This window comes from Littorina saxatilis, linkage group LG14 (genome assembly GCF_037325665.1).
Source record: "Littorina saxatilis isolate snail1 linkage group LG14, US_GU_Lsax_2.0, whole genome shotgun sequence".
Classification (NCBI taxonomy): Eukaryota; Metazoa; Mollusca; class Gastropoda; order Littorinimorpha; family Littorinidae; genus Littorina; species Littorina saxatilis.
This window is the reverse complement of record NC_090258.1, coordinates 39,993,822-40,017,635: the sequence shown is the minus strand read 5'-3', so window position 1 is coordinate 40,017,635 and position 23,814 is coordinate 39,993,822. Positions and strand designations below refer to the sequence as shown.

General features: G+C 40.7%; 1 protein-coding gene across 2 annotated transcripts in view; it reads left to right on the top strand.

The window, feature by feature from the left end:
- LOC138947755 (metal transporter nramp1 homolog) overlaps nucleotides 1-21,514 on the top strand; it is a 40,554-nt gene extending 19,040 nt beyond the window's left edge. Inside the window, exons 9-18 of one of the 2 annotated variants that reach the window (XR_011449783.1) lie at nucleotides 1,088-1,157; nucleotides 2,584-2,681; nucleotides 2,904-2,993; nucleotides 3,474-3,503; nucleotides 6,396-6,616; nucleotides 7,147-7,222; nucleotides 7,598-7,675; nucleotides 9,083-9,184; nucleotides 11,390-11,422; nucleotides 12,795-12,831. Coding sequence is in view for 1 of the 2 variants with exons in the window: in XM_070319310.1 (XP_070175411.1) it covers nucleotides 1,088-1,157; nucleotides 2,584-2,681; nucleotides 2,904-2,993; nucleotides 3,474-3,503; nucleotides 6,396-6,616; nucleotides 7,147-7,222; nucleotides 7,598-7,675; nucleotides 11,390-11,422; nucleotides 12,795-12,980 (882 nt within the window). In the remaining variant the exon portion in view is untranslated. Of the gene's footprint in view, nucleotides 1-1,087; nucleotides 1,158-2,583; nucleotides 2,682-2,903; nucleotides 2,994-3,473; nucleotides 3,504-6,395; nucleotides 6,617-7,146; nucleotides 7,223-7,597; nucleotides 7,676-9,082; nucleotides 9,185-11,389; nucleotides 11,423-12,794 lie in introns of both variants that reach the window. The other variant, XM_070319310.1, reaches the window with a different exon arrangement.
- The last annotated feature ends 2,300 nt before the right edge of the window (nucleotides 21,515-23,814 follow it).

Here is a 23,814-nt window from a genome sequence, read left to right as displayed (position 1 = left end):
TCCAGTCGTCGGTCAATCGCAGGGGCAGAGCCAACAGAGCCAATCAGAACGCGTTGCTGCGGCCTTGACGCCGTGACGTAAAATAATGGCGGACAGTGGCGTACAGCGTCTCTTCGTCGATTCAAAACTTTTTGGAAGAACAGTTTTTTACTCAGATATAAAGGAGACGTTTTAGGCGTGTACAGCGGTCGGAAAACATTAATTGCAGCTGTCTGGGAACTTTATTTCTTGCAAAGGCGTAATGCTGAAAGGAATTTTTCAGAAAGGTAGAGCGACGTTCGAACATTTAGCGTCTGCTCTCGCAAAGCGCGTTTGCCGTGACACGGCACTTCCGCCCCGCTCGCGTGGAGTTATCGTTCGTCAATCGTTCGTCTATCGTTCATAGTGTGACGGGTCATGGCCTACGATGTGATGTGCGATCGGCCAAAGACTGAATCGCGACGACTGAATCGCAACGACTGAGTCGCCTGTATGACAGCCCTCTTAGTGCTGGTGAGTGTTGGTTGTATGGGGGTGGGCTGGGCATTGTGGGGGCCGTTATCATGCCGCACAATGTCTACCTCCACTCTGCCTTAGTGCTGGTGAGTGTTGGTTGTATGGGGTTGGGGGTGGAGGGGGTGGTGTCAAGGGGGTTCGGGAGTGGGGGGGGGGGGGGGCGGGAGGGTTTGATAGGGTGGTGGTGTGTCAAGGGGTCTTGGTGGGAGGGTTGGGAGGGTGGATGGGTAATGTGTGTGTGCATGTGTCCGACAGTGTGTGTGCATATGTGCCTATGTGTTTAATTTTGTGGAGGTTGGGGGGGGGGGGGGGGGGCAAAGTTGACACTGTGTGAGCATGTGGTTGTGTGTGTGTGTTTGTATGGATCTGTGCGTGTGTGTATATGTGTGGGTGTTGATCCTTTTTGCATTTATGTGTGGGTGTGCCTGGTTGTTGACCTGTGTCACTATATAGCTAGCTGTTTAGTTATTGGCGTTGAATGTTTGTGGAGAGTTCCCATCCTGAGATGATTATGTCAGTACATTTCTAGGCTATTACTCTTCGTGTTGTAAACTGTTTGAGTTTTTGTATTCTTATCACATTTGTGTTTCAGTCTCGAGACATTGATCGAAGGGACAAAGGGGCGATCAAAGAAGCCAACCTGTACAATGCTATAGAATCAGGTTAGTTACTTAAATTGTCTTTAATCTGGCATGGCTGGGACTCTATGATACATTTACACATGTGCTGCATGTTGGAATGACCAGAAAAATCATTTTGTGACAGGGTGCACCCCCCTCCCCCCTTAATAAAAATCCCATTCATGAAAAAGCTAATAACTTTTGCATCTCTCCAACGACTTACTTCATAATTGGTGTACATTAACATCAGCTTATGCATGAACAGTGCACAAAGTTGGAAGTAATTCACTCAACATAATTATGTAGAAGAAATTAGCATTTTTATTGGCGGCGTTCTTTTAGGGTTACGAGTTGTATTAGATGTGAAATCGAAATAAAAGTGATATCTTGAAGGTAAAATCAGTTGATGCACTGGAGTGTACACAGTATATATATGGAATAACACATTTTTGACTCACATGCGAAGCAAAAGTGAGTCTATGTACTCACCCGAGTCGTCCGTCCGTCCGTCCGTCCGTCCGTCCGTCCGTCCGGAAAACTTTAACGTTGGATATTTCTTGGACACTATTCAGTCTATCAGTACCAAATTTGGCAAGATGGTGTATGAGGACAAGGCCGCAAAAAACATACATAGCATCTTGACCTTGCTTCAAGGTCAAGGTCGCAGGGGCCATAAATGTTGCCTAAAAAACAGCTATTTTTCCCATTTTTCCCATTTTCTCTGAAGTTTTTGAGATTGAATACCTCACCTATATATGATATATAGGGCAAAGTAAGCCCCATCTTTTGATACCAGTTTGGTTTACCTTGCTTCAAGGTCAAGGTCACAGGAGCTCTTCAAAGTTGGATTGTATACATATTTTGAAGTGACCTTGACCCTGAACTATGGAAGATAACTGTTTCAAACTTAAAAATTATGTGGGGCACATGTTATGCTTTCATCGTGAGACACATTTGGTCACATATGATCAAGGTCAAGGTCACTTTGACCCTTATGAAATGTGACCAAAATAAGGTAGTGAACCACTAAAAGTGACCATATCTCATGGTAGAAAGAGCCAATAAGCACCATTGTACTTCCTATGTCTTGAATTAACAGCTTTGTGTTGCATGACCTTGGATGACCTTGACCTTGGGTCAAGGTCACATGTATTTTGGTAGGAAAAATGTGTAAAGCATGTGAGTCGTATGGGCTTTGCCCTTCTTGTTGGATATGGTTTTAAATTCATAAAGGTGTTGATTGTGTGAAGAGAGTGGAAGCTGGTCAACATGTCATCGCTATGAACTGAATCAATCCCAAGCCAGTACTGAAGAAAAAGTTATCATACGTCAGCGCCAACATCATGAAAATGTTCAGACTTCATTGACCTGGATGCGTACACAAAATATCAAAATTATTGTCAACAGTTTAGTTTTCGGATGTCAAGTATGTGAGGTTGTAAATTAAGTGTTGTTGTGTTGGTTTCAGCCCTGGCGCTGTTTGTATCATTCCTGGTGAACCTTTTTGTGGTGGCCGTGTTCGCTGCAGCTTTTTCCGACATCAAGTTTGCCACTCTTAGATTGGCTGTAAGTGTGTGCGTGTGTGTGTGTGTGTGTGTGTGTGTGTGTGTGTGTAGTGTGTGTGTTTGTGTGTGTGTGTGTGTGTGTGTGTGTGTGTGTGTGTGTGAGTGTGTGTGCGTGCGTGCGTGCGCATGTGAGAGTGTGTGCATGCATTTTATTGACTGTTTCTTGAAAAAAATGTTTTTGTTTTTACTTAGCTATGACACTCAGTGCAACACTGATTTTCAGGGAGACTGGCTGTATGAGAACTACGGGCTGGCAATGAAGATTATGTGGGCATTAGGACTTCTTGCGGCAGGACAAAGCTCTACCATGACGGTAAGATTTAGTGTAGGCTAGCTGTTGAGACATACATTGGGAAAGTTCAACAGATTGATTTGTTTTGTATTAACAAGAAAGAATCAAAGTATCTAAAACTGTCGAATTTAATAAATGTCATATTTTGAAAAAGGCCGGCCTTTGGGGAAAAGTTAAGGTCCTGTTTTTTGTTTTGTTTGTTTTTTCCAGGTTCCAAGCATTCCATTGCGATATAGCCGCATTCATAATGACAAGTGGATTGTAATATAGTGGACGTCCCTTCATATATACACATTTTTTCGAAAGAAAGAACAATATTAGAAGGGCACAGGCACTGATTTGTATCAGTGCACAAACAGATGCCAAATAGGTCTGTGTAATGTACATGTACACAGACCTTTACACAAGTTTGTGTCCTATCAGTAATGTACATGTACACAGACCTTTACACAAGTTTGTGTCCTATCAGTAATGTACAGAATGGTTTTCTCTCTGTTTCAGGGCACCTACGCTGGTCAGTTTGTAATGGAGGTAAGACAAGTGAACATCTGCATGTGCAGCAGTATGACAATTACAAATTGTGAGGATAAGGCCAAAAAAAAAAAAGGTCTGTTTACGGTAACATAGGGTGAAAAAATAGGGTCGGTAGGTCGGCTTTTTTTTTCCATTTTTTTTTCTCCATTTTTTTAAATTTTATTTTATTTTTCTCTCCCCTCTCTATGATGTTTCACAGTTCATTTCTTCTCATCAATCCCTGTTTTTGCCCAACATAACTATAAACAGTACTTTGAGCTTACCTCCCTTCTGTCGTCTGCTGTTTGAGCGCAAACAGCTCTATTTTGGATGCTTTTTTTTTTTTTTTTTTCAGACGATCCAAAAAAAAGATTAGGGTCGGGCCTAAAAACTAGGGTCGGTCGGGTTACCGTAAACAGACCTATTTTTTTTTTGGCCTAAGGATATGGATAAAGTATATAGTACTGTCAGGTTACCCGCATGGAAATTCTGTTTGCTTTTTTTCCCTGAGTACATGTCTTAGTTATCATTTGCTAACAGTCAGCATATTAGAAATAACTCGAACTATTCAAGGACTCTTCAACTTCTTTTAATCACCATACATTATGGAGCTACCCAATTTTATTCTTGCATGCATGCGTACATGTTCCCAAGCCCTGAGACTTAAAGGTACTGAACTTGTCAAATCCAGGTGCACGGAGCCCCTGGGGCTTTTAGTCATACCTCAGGCAGCTATCCGTTAGAAGAACTACCAAGTTTCATTGACTTGCACCCAAAGAGTCAAGAACTGCGATTTTTTTACGAATTAATTTCGTACTCGGACCCGGCTGGTTTTGACCTATTTTTGGATCTACATTTAGATCAGGTAGATCACCACATCATGCACAAAAAGACACATCACTAGCAAACTATGTCAGACGTCATCATGAGTTTGTGTAAAACAAAATGGAGGCCGGAATCACTCAGTTGAATCGAACTCCGACCAAACACCACGTAATAACTAGGTTAATTTATGCACTCGCGTGAACAAGAAACTGTCGAGCTTCAGAGATGTCGTCGTTGGGTAGTTTTGGGTTTGTTTTGCTACCATAGGAGGATTTTTGAACTGTAAATGCACTCATCTGCAACAAAAACGCAAAACGAAGGCTGTGAGCTGCACTGTGCCTTTAAATTCACTGTGAACTTAATTGGGATCTTTAATTATTGTGCGCATTTTCATGCACACAGGTACATGTGTTCCTACACTGAGGAGAGTCTGCACAAGTTTGACTCTGGGGCGTATGGAACGCTGATATGCCCAAACTGGGGTTTTCTGACTATAGACATGGTGTACTTGACATAGACATAGATATAGAACACTTTATGTTATATGAAGTCTTATATCGCACGCGTATCTCCAGACTCGGACTCAAGGCGCAGGGATCTATTTAGTATCTGAACGAGGAGAAACTCAGGTGTGGTGTATACAGCATTACAATAAACAACATAAAACGTAAGAACATAAATAAAATATCGAGGCGCAAATAGTCCACTCATAATAGTCAAGATTAGGACGACAATATCAAAACAACTCTCTCTCTCTTTCTCTCTGTCTGTCTGTCTGTCTCTCTCTCTCTGTCTCTGTCTCTCTGTCTGTCTGTCTCTGTCTCTCTCTCTCTCTCTGTCTCTGTCTCTCTCTGTCTGTCTGTCTGTCTGTCTCTCTCTCTCTTTCTCTTTTTTCTGTGTGTGTGTGTGTCTCTCTCTCTCTCTCTGTCTGTCTGTCTCTCTGTCTGTCTGTCTCTGTCTCTCTGTCTCTGTCTGTCTGTCTGTCTGTCTCTCTCTCTCTCTCTGTCTCTCTGTCTCTGTGTCTGTCTGTCTGTCTCTGTCTCTGTCTCTCTCTCTCTCTCTCTCTCTGTCTCTGTCTCTCTGTCTCTGTCTGTCTGTCTGTCTGTCTCTCTCTGTCTCTCTGTCTCTGTCTCTCTCTGTCTCTCTCTCTCTCTCTCTCTCTCTCTCTCTCTCTCTCTCTCTCTCTCTCTCTCTCTCTCTCTCTCTCTCTCTCTCTCTCTCTCTCTCTCTCTCTCTCTCTCTCTCCATGTGAAGGGAGAAAGAAGTCAGAAAGTAAGTGATCTTTTTATGTTGTGTCTAGACATCTGCCTGTGTTATTTTTAATTCTTCTTTGCACTACGGAATCCCCCTAAAGACCTTGACAAATCTGTCAAATCACACTTAAACAGGCGGGAGTCTTAAAGGTGGTCATCTACATTTTTGCTTTTTTTTCAATAATCTTATGGTTAGATTTCGATACAAAATTATGTCAAATGATGAATGAACCATGGGGAAAAAAAATTATAGAAAAAAAATATATGTAAAAAAAGATTTTATTTTTGGGTAGCGTGACTCACGCTTCCAATATTTTGTTTTCTGTTAGCTGAGAACATGTGCTTTGCCTAAAAATACTGACCAATCAAATTCATGTCACTATGCTTATAGCCACGCCCAAACAAGTGCAGCAACTGTTTGACACTGGAGCGCTGTCCACGCTTTTTTATAAACGCACGGGATTTGAGAGGAGTTTTGCGCTTGGCATTTTCCAAATAAGGATATCCTACTATGAGTACTACGCTGGAATACTACAATGAATTTTCAAACGGCTACACTGGCTTCGTCTTTCTTGATCGAAAGGGGGTGTATTGTTGATATTAGTAGATAATAGACTCTGCATTTCAATGGTCAAATGGCGATTTCGGTATAAAAATGTAGACAAGGACCTTTAAGATGGGAGTATATTAATTAACAGATTATGAACAGAAAGTTTGAGAAAACAGAGTCTTAAAAGGGAGGTAAGTCTTAAAAGGGAGGTTCCACTGTACATTTTGTTCTATCCATCATTGTTAAAGAATTAATTTGTATACTGAATTCTTCTTATATCAGGGGTTTCTACAAATCCGCTGGGCCAAGTGGAAGAGGGTGCTACTGACGCGGGCCATCTCCATCGTTCCCACGGTGATCGTAGCCTCGGTGATGACAGCAGAGCTGGACACGATGACTCAGTGGATGAACATCCTGCAGAGCGTGCAGCTGCCCTTTGCCCTCCTTCCCATCATGCAGTTCACCAACAGCGAACGTATCATGGGGGAGTTTAAAAATTCTGGGTGAGTATGGACTCTGTCTTTTGTCATTTACGCATACTTTATTGATCTGACGCATTGTTCTGATCCAAGGCCGGTCGAATAGTTTTGACAAGTGGGTTGTCTTTTGACACAACGGTTTTTTTGCCGCCAGGACATTTTGACCAATTTCTATTTCAAATCCAGCTCCAACTGACGTATTGTCCTCTCTGTCTGGGAACTTTATTTGTGGTAAGATAAAGAGGATTGGTGGGGGGTTGCATGGAGGTAGGCAGGGATTGGAGTGGGAGAAGTGGGGAAGCTATAGAAGTGAACAATAGAAGTGAAAAGGTTGGAGACTATGTTTAGAACTCCATCCTGGGTTTTAGTTCGTAGACAATCTTTGGAAATAAGCGGTGTGGCAGAGTAAATTAGCAGCCCAGACATTGAGGCGGATGTGCACGCTGTTGACCAGGGGTTACCTTCCATCGCTACAAGAAACTAACTCTGATGTGTATGCTATGCTGTGTGCACTTGGTATGACACCCTTTTTCTCTGTTTGATTTTGTCAACAGGTGTATGAGATTTACTGTGGGAGTGATCGTGGTCTTGACCATGGGCGTCAACCTGTATCTAGTTACGCTTTATGTGGTGAGTGATCGATTGTCAGACACATATCAGCAAGGATTTTACAGAGCGACGTTAATTAAACGATTTTATGATCAAAGAGTAATTGAGCAGTGGGATTTAAAAAACAATAATTAGGCTTGTACTTTTACTTTTTGTTGTGGAAATTGAATTGCGTAGAATGTGCATACTTATGGAAACAAAGAGAATAAGTGGAGGGTGTGTGTGTGTGTGTGTTCATTTGCGCGCAAACACAAATTAGACGTTACCTTTCTTTTCTTGTCTACATATATAATTCTTGGTTTTGCCTGAGCCAAGAAAGTTTAATGAAGATTTTTTTTTTTTTAGATCGATGATGTGTGTTTGAAATTATAACAATTGATTTACCTGACGTTACAGGAGCCCAACCTGGAGTGGTATTGGTACTTGCTGCTTGGAGAGGGGCTGGCTCTGTATGGTCTCTTCCTACTGTATCTGGTGAGTGTCTCCCCACATATGTTCCTTGCTTGCATTTTAGTTTAGGAAGGGGCCAGTGAAAAATAGCCAGGGCAGCTAGAGGGAATCATTTGGCCACCAACAGCTACAGCCAGCACACTGTTAAGCTCGCTTGCTTGTTATACCCAAATGCTTCCAAGCTATACCAGGAGATGGGACTTATTAGTGGCTGGCACCGAGCGAGCCTGCAGCTGCTGTGTTATCTCTGCTGTGGTGGGAGGATGGGGGCTAAATATAGCAACAGCTACAGCCAGCACGCTGTTTAGCTAGCTTGCTTGTTATACCCAAATGCTTCCGAACTATACCGGGAGATTGGACTTATCAGTGGCTGGCACCGAGCGAGCCTACAGCTGCTGTGTTATCTCTGCTGTGGGGGAAGGCTGTGGGCTAAATATAGCTCAGCCTGCCTGCCGCTAAAGAGGCAGAAATGAAGCCATGGGAACAGCCGTGTCCACGTGACTAATTCAGTAAAATCATGCTGAATGGTTCTCCTGTGGTTTCTCTGGGGTCAGGGCTTCCCAAACTGTGCGTCTCTGTGTCCTGTATGCACTAGAAGCCGAAAAAAGGTACTTGAAATTCGTGAAGGGGGTCCCATGACGCACTAAACTTGAAAAGAGCTGGTCACGGGAGTCGGTAAATTTGTTTAATTATGCGAACCGTTGTAATCGTCTGCTATCTTCCATACAGAATGGACAAGAATGTACACTTGGCTTGACTTCAACGACGAGAACATTTTCTGCCCAATCTGTTCTAACACAAATTTACCGAATAATATATATCTAACCAATATGACAAATAACACTTTTGGTAAGGTCTCACAGAAATGTCAAAAGTCTTGGTTTTCGGACCATCTAAAAATCTGCTTTGGAGCCCCTAATAATTAGTTTTGGGGAAGACAAAAAATTGGTATAAATTCAGGGATTTTTACCATTTTAATCCTTTTTTTCTTCTCAAGAATACGTTATAATGTTAGCGTGTCTCACCAAAGTTTTTCTGCTTCTGTGTCTGTTTGGTCTTTTTTACAGGGGTGTTTATAGGTTTCGCTCGATGTGTTTGTGTGTTTGTGTTCGCACATAGATCTCAAGAATGAACGGACCGATCGTCACCAAACTTGGTGAACAGGTTCTATACATTCCTGAGACGGTCCTTACAAAAATTGGGACCAGTCAAACACACGGTTAGGGAGTTATTGGTGGATTAAGATTCTACAAGGACTTAGAGAGAAACATCCTCGTTGCTCAAAGGGAAATAACCATTCTCACTGCACCCATTCTCACTGCCACCAACTGAGAAGGTTATTTCCCTTTGATCAACGGGGGTGTTTTTCCTATCTCGAAGGAATTTCTTGTTGGAGAGTAACATTGTTTTGGGGCTTGACTCTCGTTTCAGTACAAAGACATTGCGCACAAAGTGTAGGGTGTGGTGTTTAGTCTGCTTGAGTTTGGCCTGAACTCACGATCAAGAGTAAAGAAAAGAACATGCTCGTAGCTGGTAAATGTGTTCTTGAACCAGTACCTTGAAGTGTCCATTTTGTTACTTCACTTGTTATGATGTACCTTGGTTTTTTTGTCATTGATATTAAATTTTCTTGTTCCTACCTTGTTCATTATAAATGTGTTTTTATTTCATTTTGTTTGTCTGGCCGTTTTTACATTTAGTCAAGTTTTGACTAAATGTTTTAACATAGAGGGGGAATCGAGACGAGGGTCGTGGTGTATGTGTGTCTGTCTGTCTGTGTGTGTGTCTGTGTGTGTGTGTGTAGAGCGATTCAGAGTAAACTACTGGACCGATCTTTATGAAAGTTTACATGAGAGTTCCTGGGTATGGTATCCCCAGACGTTTTTTTCATTTTTTCGATAAATTAATGTCTTTGATGACGTCATATCCGGTCTTTTGTAAAAGTTGAGGCGGCACTGTCACACCCTCATTTTTCAATCAAATTGATTGAACATTTTGTAAAGCAATCTTCGACGAAGGCCAGACTTCGGTATTGCATTTCAGCTTGTAATTAATGACTTTGGTCATTAAAAATCTGAAAATTGTAATATTTTTTTTTTATATAAAACGATCCAAATTTACGTTTATCTTATTCTACATCATTTCCTGATTCCAAAAACATATAAATATGTTATATTCGGATTAAAAACAATCTCTGAAAATTAAAAATATAAAAATTATGATCAAAATAAAATTTCAGAAATCGATTTAAAAACAATTTCATCTTATTCCTTGTCGGTTCCTGATTCCAAAAACATATAGATATGATATGTTTGGATTAAAAACACGCTCAGAAAGTTAAAACGAAGAGAGGCACAGAAAAGCGTGCTATGCAGCACAGCGAAACCACTACCGCGCTAAACAGGCTCGTCAGTTTCACTCCGTTTTGCACAAGCGGCGGACTACGGTCATTGTGAAAAAATGCAGTGCGTTCAGTTTCATTCTGTGAGTTCCACAGCTTGACTAAATGTAGTAATTTTGCCTTACGCGACTTGTTGTTTGTTCTGGACATCTGTTTTCTGGTCTTTTAAAGTTTTATTTAAAGTGTAGTGCACATGTACGTCTACTGCCTACATGAGCATCGATTGATTATGTTGAAAAGGGACTAGTTTGCATGCACTTAAATTTTTTTGCACTTAATATGATATGACTTGTTATTAATCAAGATTAGAGAACGAAAGTTCATTGTAATAGTTTTTATTATCGCAGGGGCCAGAAGATTAGTTCAGACCATGTTTTGTGTGTGTGTGTGTGTGTGTGTGTGTGTGTGTGTGTGTTATATGTGGAAGTCGATGCTCAAGTTGTTCCATGTGAAACCTTGCATAGATCTATCGTGATGTAGTAAATGTTCTTCAGTGGCAGGAGTGTACCTTCAGCAAGTATCAAGTCAAGTCAAGTCAATATTTATTTAAAAAAACTCACAAAGAGAAAAGTAATTCCCGTAATTAATGAATGCTCCGTAAGTTGCACCAAACAACAAATTTCTCTTTCAGTAAACGTCTTTTTCATTTTTGGCTCACGTAAGTGTAGCCTATGCGATCGTAACTTTGTCTGTCTGTGTGTGTGTGTGTGTGTGCGTGTGTGCGTGTGTATGTCTGTGGTAGAAACTTTAACATTTCGTCATTTGAAGACGTCACATTATGATGTAAGAGGGTTAGACGTCACGCGAAGGAATTACTGAAAGTCTCGGTCATTGTTATTTTGAGCGGGCCGAGACTAGTTGGCAGTCGTGTCCCTGTAAGTAGGCTACATGCACACAGACAGATCTAGATCTAGTGTCTCGCTTTCTTGCACAGTGTCACCAATGCTTACTGTGTGTGTGTTGTGTGTGTATGTGTGACGGAGTGATTGAGTTTGTGTTACTGTTTGTCGATTTCTTACGTGAGCCTTGAAGGCTTCGCCTCTTGTTAATTTAGTATTGAAACACATAATGTAATTTTCCTGTTTTTGCACTTCACAATTTTAGGAGTTTGATGTTATTGTTTAGTAGCCACAAGTAGTAGCTAGCATAGACTCAATCAGTTTGTTTGTGCATCTTTGTGTGAGTGTATCGGGGGGGGGGGGGGGGGTGTTACCCCTCCTGTGACCGGCCACCTGCAATGTACGGACAGGTTTGCTATGGTCCAAGGGTGTCCATTCATGAGAGGGACTGCTGTATATTATTTTACTTACTACTTTGCATTTTGATTATCTTTGCAGATCATGGGCATCAATAATTATCTCAAGTTGAAGGTAAGTGAATCTGTGTGCATGGCCGGGTTTTGTTGTTGGTTTTCAAAATATTTGCAGCCATAGCTGTTATATGAATGAAATTGGCAGCAGTGGTCTGAATTAGGTATTGTTTTGTTGAAAGGCTACCAAGCTGTTATGTTGATAATTTGTCATCACTTACAGACTGTAACAACGGTGTCTCGGTTGGCCTAGTGGTAAGGCGTCCGCCCCGTGATCGGGAGGTCGTGGGTTCGAACACCGGCCGGGTCATACCTAAGACTTTAAAATTGGCAATCTAGTGGCTGCTCCGCCTGGCGTCTGGCATTATGGGGTTAGTGCTAGGACTGGTTGGTCCGGTGTCAGAATAATGTGACTGGGTGAGACATGAAGCCTGTGCTGCGACTTCTGTCTTGTGTGTGGCGCACGTTATATGTCAAAGCAGCACCGCCCTGATATGGCCCTTCGTGGTCGGCTGGGCGTTAAGCAAACAAACAAACCAAACAAACAACGGTGTCTGCCAGGACAATAAATGTGTGCTTTGAACAATTTTTCCAAAGGAGTCGTTTCAGTGCAGGTGACACACCTGTAAGGCTGTATATTTTAGTCACGTTCACTTTTAAACATGGAAGATGTGATATGACAGATCGGGTAAAAAAATGTCCCACATGCAAAGAACTCAGTCTCTCATGCAGTGGATCCTGTCTACAATGACCAGCCAAGGGACCGACCAAAAGTCGTCTAAATGTTTGTTTGTTTGTTTGTTCGTTCATGGGCTGAAACTCCCACGGCTTTTACGTGTATGACCGTTTTTACCCCGCCATTTAGGCAGCCATACGCCGCTTTCGGAGGAAGCATGCTGGGTATTTTCGTGTTTCTATAACCCACCGAACTCTGACATGGATTACAGGATCTTTTTCGTGCGCATTTGGTCTTGTGCTTGCGTGTACACACGGGGGTGTTCGGACACCGAGGAGAGTCTGCACACAAAGTTGACTCTGAGAAATAAATCTCTCGCCGAACGTGGGGACGAACTCACGCTGACAGCGGCCAACTGGATACAAATCTAGCGCGCTACCGACTGAGCTACATCCCCGCCCTCAAGTGGTCTAAATAGACCGGTGGTCGTTATGAAAAGGTGAATTAAATAAAAAAAAGAATTTTGTCAGTGTTTCTCTCAGGGAGGTCGTAATGGGCAGGTGCATGGTCATTATGTAGTGTTGTTTGCCAGGGAAGGTTCGACTGTATTTGATACATTTTGTTTAATTTTAAATCAACGTTTTGGAAAATGTCCATATAAATTGTCTAAATTTGTTCAGAGAAAAATATTGTACACAAACAGCTCAACGTTCATAGCCAAACCAAAATGTTAATGACCCTGTATCTGTGTTCACAGCGCTGGGTGAAGGCAAAGTGTGGTTGCAACGCCGCAGTTGTAACAGAAGAGATTGAGCGCCACCGCAACCTGGTCTACCCTCGCATCAGTGAAGAGCGGGAGCCACTCATACAGCAAGGATCCACAGACGATCTACTTCGCATCCATGCTAGCAATGGGGATCTAGATATTAATCCTCGAGGGTAGATACATTGCTTGTGGTAACTAAGTAGATGAATTGGTAAAGCGGTAGAGTAAGCGAAAATACTGTTGATATACTGAAAGAAGGGTTCATCACCTTGAAAGTCTGGTTAAAGAGTTGTGCAGAATGTTGTTTTTGTTTTCGGCTTATTGATACGGTATGCCTGATTTAAACAATGGCATATATTGTTACAACAAAAATACACAGAGGGCAGTGACTATTCTTCTGAGTGTACATGTACGCTCACTGCCTTTACCTAGACTGATCGAGTCTCAAAAACAAATCCTGACTTTTTACATTTAGTCAAGTTTTGACTAAATGTTTTAACATAGAGGGGGAATCGAGACGAGGGTTGTGGTGTATGTGTGTCTGTGCGTGTGCGTGTGTGTGTGTGTAGAGCGATTCAGAGTAAACTACTGGACCGATCTTTAAAAAATGTACATGAGAGTTTCTGGGTATGATATCCCCAGACGTTTTTTTTCTTTTTTTGATAAATGTCTTGGATGACGTCATATCCGGCTTTTTGTAAAAGTTGAGGCGGCACTGTCACACACTCATTTTTCAATAAAATTTATTGAAATTTTGGCCAAGCAATCTTAGACAAAGGCCGGACTTTGGTATTGCATTTCAGCTTGAAAGCTGAAAAATTAATTAATGACCTTGGTCATCAAAAATCTGAAAATTGTAATTAAAATTATTTTTTTATAAAACGATCCAAAATTACGTTCATCTTATTCTTCATCATTTTCTGATTCCAAAAACATATAAATATGTTATATTCGGATTAAAAACAAGCTCTGAAAATTAAAAATATAAAAATTATGATTAAAATAAAATTTCCGAAATCGATTTAAAAATAATTTCATCTTGTTGCTTGTCGGTTCCTGATTCCAAAAACATATAGATATGATATGTTTGGATTAAAAACACGCTCAGAAAGTTCAAACGAAGAGAGGTACAGAAAAGCGTGCTATGCAGCATGCACAGCGCAACTACTACCCCGCTCTTCTTGTTAATTTTAATTTTACTACCTTTGCCACGAGCGTTTCACTGCCTTTGCCACGAGCGGTGGACTGACGATGCTACGAGTATACGGTCTTGCTGAAAAAATGCAGTGCGTTCAGTTTCATTCTGTGAGTTCGACAGCTTGACTAAATGTTGTAATTTCGCCTTACGCGACTTGTTTTTTTTATACATTTGAGTCCCCCATCCTGTTTCTGAAAATGTACAGGCCTATTAAGCTGATCTGAACAAAAGTTATTCCTAGGAAATTGTCAGTTTTGTATATAAATGAATTTGTGTATTTAAAATGGATTACTGTATTCACTATCAGCTGAGTGATGAAATAGCAGTGTGTTAGAGTTGGAGAGACAGAGATGTGTTGTACCCCTTTTTTGAGATGCATGGCTACAAGAATTATGTGACATCTTAAAATGTCTTTCATGGTAAACATGCAACTTAACGATCACCTATTGTTTGAGACCATAATTATGTCTGTGACTAATTTTCTGGCTGTTGCTAGATGTTTGGTGTGAGTTTTACTAGATACTGCTTATGGCCACCTGTTGAGCTGAAATATATAGAGATTACACAACGTCATCGAGTGAGGGACCGAAAAATATTGAAACTCGAGGATGATTTTTTTGTGGTATCAACCGAGACCGTAGGTCGAGGTTGATACCACACAAAAAAATCATCCGAGAGTTTCAATATTTTTTGGTCCCTCACAAGATGACGTTTGTGTAATTTGTGTATACAATGATAAATTGATTGTATACAATGATCAATCTCTATACCTTCCTGTCACTGGAAGCAGCAACACTTGAAAGCATAAGTTCCCTTGACAAACGTCATTTATGATTGGCGTCATCTATGAATGACGTCACTGTCTAGACAAGACAAGTGCCGGTATCGGCAAACCTTGTCGCGGCAAAGGGCTATGACCCGTGCCTTGATACCATTGAGATCATAGGAGATGCACAGCAGTGCCGATACCAGGTTTCTTTAGCTTCACTTTAAAATGATATCAGAACGATAGTTATTCACTTGAAAGTGAACACAGGAGAGTTGTATACTGACATTTATTATGACGCGTCACAGATCCATCCAGGGTTTTATGCCTACAGTGTGTGCACCTGATGTAATTGATTTGATGACATCCTTGGACTACCCCCCGCGGGTTAGGGGGAAGAATTTACCTGATGCTCCCCAGCATGTCGTAAGAGGCGACTAACGGATTCTGTTTCTCCTTTTACCCTTGTTAAGTGTTTCTTGTATAGAATATAGTCAATGTTTGTACAGATTTTAGTCAAGCAGTATGTAAGAAATGTTCAGTCCTTTGTACTGGAAACTTGCATTCTCCCAGTAAGGTCATATATTGTACTACGTTGCAAGCCCCTGGAGCAATTTTTTGATTAGTGCTTTTGTGAACAAGAAACAATTAACAAGTGGCTCTATCTCATCTCCCCCCCTTTCCCCGTCGCGATATAACCTTCGTGGTTGAAAACGACGTTAAACACCAAATAAAGAAAGAAAGTACTAGCCAGTTAGGGACGCTTGTTGGTATTAGGTGCACGTTAAATTGTGTGCACTTTTGCACATCAACACTCTTTATGACTCACTAGCTGAGTTATTCACTTTCAAGTTTGAAAGTGCAGCTGAATGACTTTAATGTGATAGTTACGAAAACATGATATTCCTTTTGCTGCGACAACCCAACGCGATATTATTTTTAATGTAATGTAATGGTTATCTTCATCAAACTAAAGACTGTTATTTTCCTGTATATACAATGATTGGAATCAGTGCTGAAAAAGAATGCCTGAAGGAACGGAACCTTATGAAACATTTAGAAAAAGTTACAAAGTTAAGTCAGTTGTCATTCGTATTTAAATTATTGTCGTAATCCTCCAGTTTTGACATCTATGACTGAGATAGGAAAATGATAACCCCCCAAAAGGTATATTTTTTCATTTGCTGGACTGTTAGGGTTTTTGAGTTTTGTTCAAATTTATTAAGATTCAAAAATGGCTGAAACTTGTAAGTCTCAGAGAATGTATCCGGAGGCTTGACAAACATACATGTGTTCATGATATTTTTATCTCTGCAAAGATAGCAAGCAGAATTGTTGTTGTTTTCTAAAAATGCTACAGCTGTGATATTATATTCTGCACTGTTATTTTGAGATGTGATCCATTTTGAATGATTGTGTTATGTATATAACTATTTAAGTTTTTATGGTTGTGTCTGCTTTATTTGATACACCAACTATGAGCATACATTTGTTTGAGATCTTTACAATTATCAATTAAAGTGTTCTGATTTTTTTTGTATAGTACATACATGTATATACTTTTGTATGTAAGTTATTTATTAGTTATGGTTATACATATTTCTAGTTTTCCATCTTTGAACCAGGATCGGATGCTTTTATACTCTCTGTTCTTGTAAGTGCAAGCTTTTTCATTGTGTGGAATGCATTTGAGTTGTTCTCCCTAGTTGGTGACTGTGAGGTGTGGTATGTAAAAACAGCAATAACTCTGCAGAAGCATATGTTTTGACAAGTTTTAACTATGTGTTGTGTTTGTCGATTGTGAAAGAACCACCATGAGCAACCCACTGTACTGCCCCAAATTGGAAAATTATATTAGCAAATTAAAAAATTCTAACGAAAAACCCCTCAAAATGGCGTCCGAAAATGGGAATGCCGACCCCACTCACTTTCCAAGCTTGCTTGTTGAAAATTGAATGGTGCCCGTTGAACGATTATAACATTCAGCCACAGATAATAGCTTCATAGAAAGATTCAAACTCAAATTAAGTGATTTTGCTTTGTGTAATCGATAAACGGCGACCACAAACTTTTGCTAACGTGCGTTGCCCGTGGTGTCACAGCCAACCTCTCGAACACGGACGCATTTTGTTTGGTTTAGCAGACGACAAATGTTGTCAGCAGACATGCAAATGAACTTGCCATGCTTTGGATATCAGTATCAATTTGTAAATGGAATGCTCAAGCGTGTAATAAATATCCTGTACGGCTATTTCATTTCAGCGTTGCATATGAAACGCAACGTGTTAGCAATTTTCAAATGCGATTTACACAAACTTGGACAAAAATCTAGGTCAACATTTTATCAACACCGGAACTGACTCGTGAAGAACACACATTTCTGTGACGTTTTGAGCAAATTCAAATCGAAACTAGTCACGTGAAGAAGAAACAACGCGTGGTGTCACAATATTATGGGATGGTTTTTTTTACCGGAAACGCACGTGTATAATTTTCAAGGAGGTTCGCGAGGTTCGCACAACTTTCAAAGTTTGGTCAGTAAATGTACTTTATTTCTACTTTATATTAGTACATGTTCCAGTCCCATTGCTCAGCGTTTGTTCGACTTAGTTTCACACATTTGGCATGTAGAATATCTATGAAGATTTAAGAATACATGACATCGAGTCAAAGAGCCTGTGGTGTTACATGAAACGCAATGTCTTCGTACACTGAGAAAAGCGATTAACACGCTTCCAATCGAACTCATTGTCACTAAATTAGTAAATATAATAAAGAACTTACATTCTGAGAATAATTATGTTGCCTGTTGTGAAACTAAATGAAAGAAAGTTAGATTGATGATTAGTTGCTAACGTACCATTAATCTCAGTGTGACGCCAAAACTGTTGTTAATTATCTACAATTCACTGTAGTCAAAACCCAAGCAGCAAAATAATGTTCTACATGCTGTGCTATAGTGCAAGGGTCATTAGCAAACATGCTGTGGTGTTAAGGGAATGCTGGTCCTTGTCTTAACTGTGTCTATGGTATTGTCAGCACCTCTCTTTAACAGCGTTACGGTGTCACAGTAAACGCCTCGCCCCACACCCAAAACCTTAATCGCTTTTTTATTTCCTATATGTCTGATGAACATTGTTTATCAAGGACTTCAACAACAGGTATAGTTTGTTTCAAGAACAAAAGGCATTTTAACCATAATAACAGAAAGGTGTCACAGTGTAACGCTGTCATCGGTGGGCGAGTAGTGCACTTTAATCCCACATTTGTGAAGATCCATGCCAGGTACTGCTATTTTGAAAAGCTTTCCATAATCTGCAACATCGGGGCTCTTGAAAAATAACTAAAAACAGACAACTCCAGACAATTGAACATTGGTTCCACTTTCCTGGTTTTGGTAACCAAGAGGGGAGAACAACTCCTTTACGTCTATGAATTAAAACCTGTAGATATATTATGAGTTTCTTTCAGGTCTTTGCTTTCTCAGTAAAATGTATTACATGTAATAGTCTTTAAAACATGTCAGTAGACCAAAAGAAGGCAAATTTAGACTTTTGATAGATCTAATGTACTTTAATTTACATGTTCAAAGAGAGAAACATTAACTGATTAAGAAAGAATGATATGGTTTCAAATAACCAGAAAAAAAGAAAGAACTTAAACAAAAAAAAGTTATAAGAAAAGAATACCACAGAATGTTTTTTTCTTTCTAAAAGAGCAGAATAAACATAGAATCTCTTATTTTGGTCTGGAATTGTGAATCTCATAAGAAGATTTATATACAGATCTGTGATATGGAATTTTAAATACTGATATGTCTGAAGTTGTCAAATTAAATCAGGGTTCGGAACAACGTACGTCAGGAATGTTTCTTGTTGAAACTGAGGCTTTCACAGAGGCTTTGTAATTTGTCATTAGCTATCTAATTTCTCTTAAAATGAGCGTTGAAAAACTCCGCGTTCTGACTTCTGCCTTACCCTAATTAAGTACATACACAATATTGCAAATTTCTGGCTTTGCATTATATACCGGCACGGTTGGCCTAGTGGTAAGGCGTCCGCCCCGTGATCGGGAGGTCGTGGGTTCGAACCCCGGCCGGGTCATACCTAAGACTTTAAAATTGGCAATTTAGTGGCTGCTCCGCCTGGCGTCTGGCATAATGGGGTTAGTGCTAGGACTGGTTGGTCCGGTGTCAGAATAATGTGACTGGGTGAGACATGAAGCCTGTGCTGCGACTTCTGTCTTGTGTGTTGCGCACGTTATATATATGTCAAAGCAGCACCGTCCTGATATGGCCCTTCGTGGTCGGCTGGGCGTTAAGCAAACAAACAAACAAATCTTTGCATTATGAATCTCAAAAGGCCAACAAAAAATGAAACAATTCCCAGAGAGTGAGTTACAGTGGTACATGTGACAATATGAGGGCCCTCTGATGAGAGGACACCTTCTGTTGTCCTTTTGACTTTTAACTTGTCCATACTACACCTGTCATGAAAGGACACCTGCAATGAAGGGGTGCTTTGGGCTAGCTGGTTCTAAGAGTGTCCTGGGCTGTTATGGCATGTACAGCCGAGACCTTCCCAAGGTGACCATGAATCTCTTGATAACGACCACCTGCATGCCCCCAGCATCCACCCAAAAGGATCCCCAATGATTTTTCCCCCCTATTTAATTGACCTTTTCAAAGCGGCTACCTGTCTTTTATGACTAAATTTTGGTTGTTCCCTTTGGTGGTCGTAAAAGACAGGTTCGAGTGTACCACTGTGTCTCTTTTCCCAGTTACTTGGGGTGTGGCTGTGTGAGTACGGTACATGTGAGGAACAGGAAGCTCTTCATCATTTACTCACATTTGAAGATGATATTTGTGTTCGCTCAACTGACTGATATTGAAATAGCATTGTGTGTTTTTTTCTGTTCCCCCCCCCCCCCCCCCCCCCCCAGGGAATTAATGTTGTGAGCGTAAATTGTTAATTTTCAAGATATTTTCTTCCAGTGTGACAAAGGCAGAATTAGCCGCTTTAAATTCACAGCATTTACAGTGATTCAGCTGGCTGTTCAAAGAGTATCTTTAACGGAATGAGGCAGAGCGCTGTTTACAGATATAAATGTTCAAAGAGTATCTTTAACGGAATGAGGCAGAGCGCTGTTTACAGATATAAATGTTCAAAGAGTAGTCATCTTGGCAGGGCTTTTTGTAGGGCAGGATCTGAGGGAGGTTTTCTCCCCCACCCTGTTTACAGGAGAATTGTACCTTTAACTCGAGGAGAGACTAAAAATACAGTACCCAGGGGGAGGGGATGAGGGGGGTGGGGGGTTAGTGGGTTCCTGAGTTCTGGAAGGCCCCCCCCCCCCCTTTTTTTTTTACACAAGAATTGTACCTTTAACTCAAGGAGAGACTAAACATACAGTACCCAGAGGGAGGGAGGGGGGGAGAAGTAGGTTCCTAAGTTCTGGAAGGCCCCCCCCCCTTTTTTTTTACATGAGAATTATAGGTCCTTTTATCTCAAGGAGCGACTAAACATAGTACAGTACCCCTTTCAAATGCTAAATTTTAAACATTCCTCCGGCCGGCCTGCCCTGCCCATGTTCCCATGCCTCATTTTGGAAGCCCCTCCCTCGCATACACTAGCTCCAGCCTTGTTTGGTTTCTGTTGTGTGTCAGTTTGCTGGCAATTAAGTGTTATACCAGTGTTAAAAGGGCAAAGTACTGTTATATCATACTATTTACCTGCTAATCTCATACAGCGCATTATACATGTTGTTCCTATGCACAGTTTTACAACCATCGAGCGCCCCTGGAGCAAATTTTTGATTAGTGCTTTTGTGAACAAGAAACAATTGACAAGTGGCTCTATCCCATCTCCCCCCTTTCCCCGTCGCGATATAACCTTCGTGGTTGAAAACAACGTTAAACACCAAATAAAGAAAGAAAGAACCATCGAGCTTTTGCAAGAGAAAACACTCTTGCCTGCATGTCTTGTGTAGATAAATATGAGAGTAAAACAGCGAAGATATGATTTAATTGTTAGCTCTTTGATTTGAATGTGGTGATAAAAACAAACAATCTATGAAGACTCAGGCAGAACATTTTTCCACCAATTGGTAGATTTCAGAATTTTCAAATTTTCAGAGATTATATTTGAGATTTTACAACATTTCTTTTTAAAAAGGTTGGAGGTAAGGGAGCAGGGAGTAGGGACAAGTTTATGCTTTCTTGCACTATATAGACTGTATTGATAGATGGGGAGGGTAATTATCCGAGGAAGCAAACAATGTCTGGAGAAACTAAAACCCAGGTGCACATTTGTGGGTCCAGGGCAGTGTGCATGCAAAATATCTTGTGCTTATCTTTTGCCATCTCTGAGCTTTGGCGATCACAGACAGACAGACACACACACACACACACACACACACACACACACACACACACACACACACACACACACACACACAGACAGACAGACACTCTCTTTTATTTATATGTATAGATGGTCTCATGCCTGACACTTGAAGCTGTAATCCGAGTGACAATGACAGCAAATCTCAGTTTGCTGTACTTGCTGCTTTAGGATAAAACCAATTGACGTCTGACTGTACTCATTCGTAAGCAAGAGCGGAAAAATAACACCCGCATTCTTTGAGGCTGAAAGTGTTCTTAATATAGTTGTTAAAGTGCTTCAGTTGTAGCAACAAGGATTGATTCCACAAATTTCATGTGTGATATTTATTAAAGATATGCCAACTAGTTATCTGACGTTCAAGGTGTGTGTACTTGTACATGCATTCATGTGTGTGTGTGTGTGTGTGTGTGTGTGTGTGTGTGTGTGTGTGTGTGTGTGTGTGTGTATTCATGTGTGCGTGTGTGCGTGTGTATTCATGTGTGCGTATGTGTGTGTGTGTGTGTGTGTGAATGTGTGTGTGTGTGCATTCATGTGTGTGTGTGTGTGTGTGTGTGTGTGTGTGTGTGCATTCATGTGTGTGTGTGCGTGTGTGTGTGCATTCATGTGTGTGTGTGTGTGTGTGCATTCATGTGTGTGTGTGTGTGCATTCATGTGTGTGTGTGTGTGAATGTGTGCGTGTGTGTGCATTCATGTGTGTGTGTTTGCATGCTGAGCACAGATGTGCGTTCATGCCAGAGTGTGTGAATACGTGTGCGTGTGCTGGTGAGTATCTAGTGCGCATGCATGCATGAATGCTTCAAGTGACCAAATCTTTTGTCCAAAAAACCATAGGTACTCATTCTCACACGAAAACAAAAGTTAACAAGATCATTGTTGAAAACCTCGATCATTAGAAAAGTGCTGGGACCATCACCATAGCTGTGAGTGTCAAAACAAAGTCAAATGAATTATGAAAACGCTCCCAGTACTCTAGGGATTGTTCAACTGTTACTCGGCGTCTACTGTTAGTTCTGTATGGAGTTTTGTTGGTGGTAAGGTATTGTGGTGCACAAATGGTAATTCGTCTGTTCAAACAAACGTAGAGATCAGTAAGAGTCATTGAGGAAATTATTACAACTTGCAAATGATTTTGCTTCTGCCTGTCTGTCTGTGTCTTTCAGTCTATGTCTGTCTGTCTCTGGCTCTCTCTCTCTCTCTGGAATCTATAATACCCACAGTAGAAATCACAATCAAATTCTGACACACTAAAAAAAACCACACGTACATATTTATCGCCATTATTCACAGCAACCAAAAAAACACAAGCGAAACCCTTTATAACCGCACAAGTTTGTGTCACGCTGGTGTTCCACCCTCTTTGGAATAAAATGTAAATTTGTCTTAGACTGAGATGGCAACCGCTAAACACACCAAAGGCACTCCACAACACTGATCTCCCTCTGGAATTGATGATTTCAAGATCTCTCTTCAGATAAAAACACGGAGGGTTGTCCATGGTTCGTTCGGTGAAAAAGACAGGGTAAAACTTTGACGTAAGGGTTCTGCAATTTGCTCAAAGGTTAAGTGAGGTGTGCGGTTTTGTCCTTTTTTTTGTCAAGTTCTAACTTTTGTTTAGAGAACTGAATGGTGAAAGATGTGCATGACTGGAGAATGTGGTGCAGGGGGTGGGTGGGGTGTTGGAGTGGAGAGAGAGAGAGAGAGAGAGCGTGAGTGTGTGTGTGTGTGTGTGTGTGAGAGAGAGAGAGAGAGAGAGAGAGAGCGTACGTGAAACAATTAAACCGAGGACAGATGTATACTTTTCTTCAAAAAAGTGAGTGAATGTGCTGTTTATAATTGATTAAGACAATGCAGACACCATCGACAGAAGCTTGGTCAAACATTTACTCCAAAGATCAGGTTATTGAAGTGTCAAACAAAAAAGAGAAGGTCATGAATCGAAAAGGTCAAACGTAGAGTTTCTGAACTATTACTATTTATTACTTTTGCACATCAAAAGGAAGCAATGTTGAAGCTACTAGAATACATGTAACATCTTTTTGTTAGAATTTACACGGATGATTCAGTGTTCAAAACATCTCAGCTCCCTTTCTCTCACTCTGTATTTGTCACACACACACACACACACACACACACACACACACACACACACACACACACACACACACACACACACACCGACACAAACACACACACACACACATACACACACACACGGGCATTTAATTTCAGTAACCATATAAAATCACTATGAAAAGAAGTATAAAGATAAGATGCTGTATCACAGAGAAGCTTATCATCAATTGCACAAGGCTATAATAAGAATCAATAATATGAACCAGAGATAGGCATGCTAATCTTGTCCGTTAACCATAAAGCATAATAAATATCTCTTATAATTACATTAGCATTTCAAGCATGACTGTTCGTCGCCCCTCAGGCCACAAATACACTTCACAGCAAAGTTGTGTGCAACCAAATATATGTATACAACATATGACGTAAGAAAAATTTACAAACACACAAACAGACAAACAAATCTGAAACATCTATACTGAAAACTGCTAAAGGTCGAAGGACGTTGACTATAACAATTAAAATTCAATAGCAAATGTCCATTTTAAAGATATTTTCTTTTCCCGTGAAATC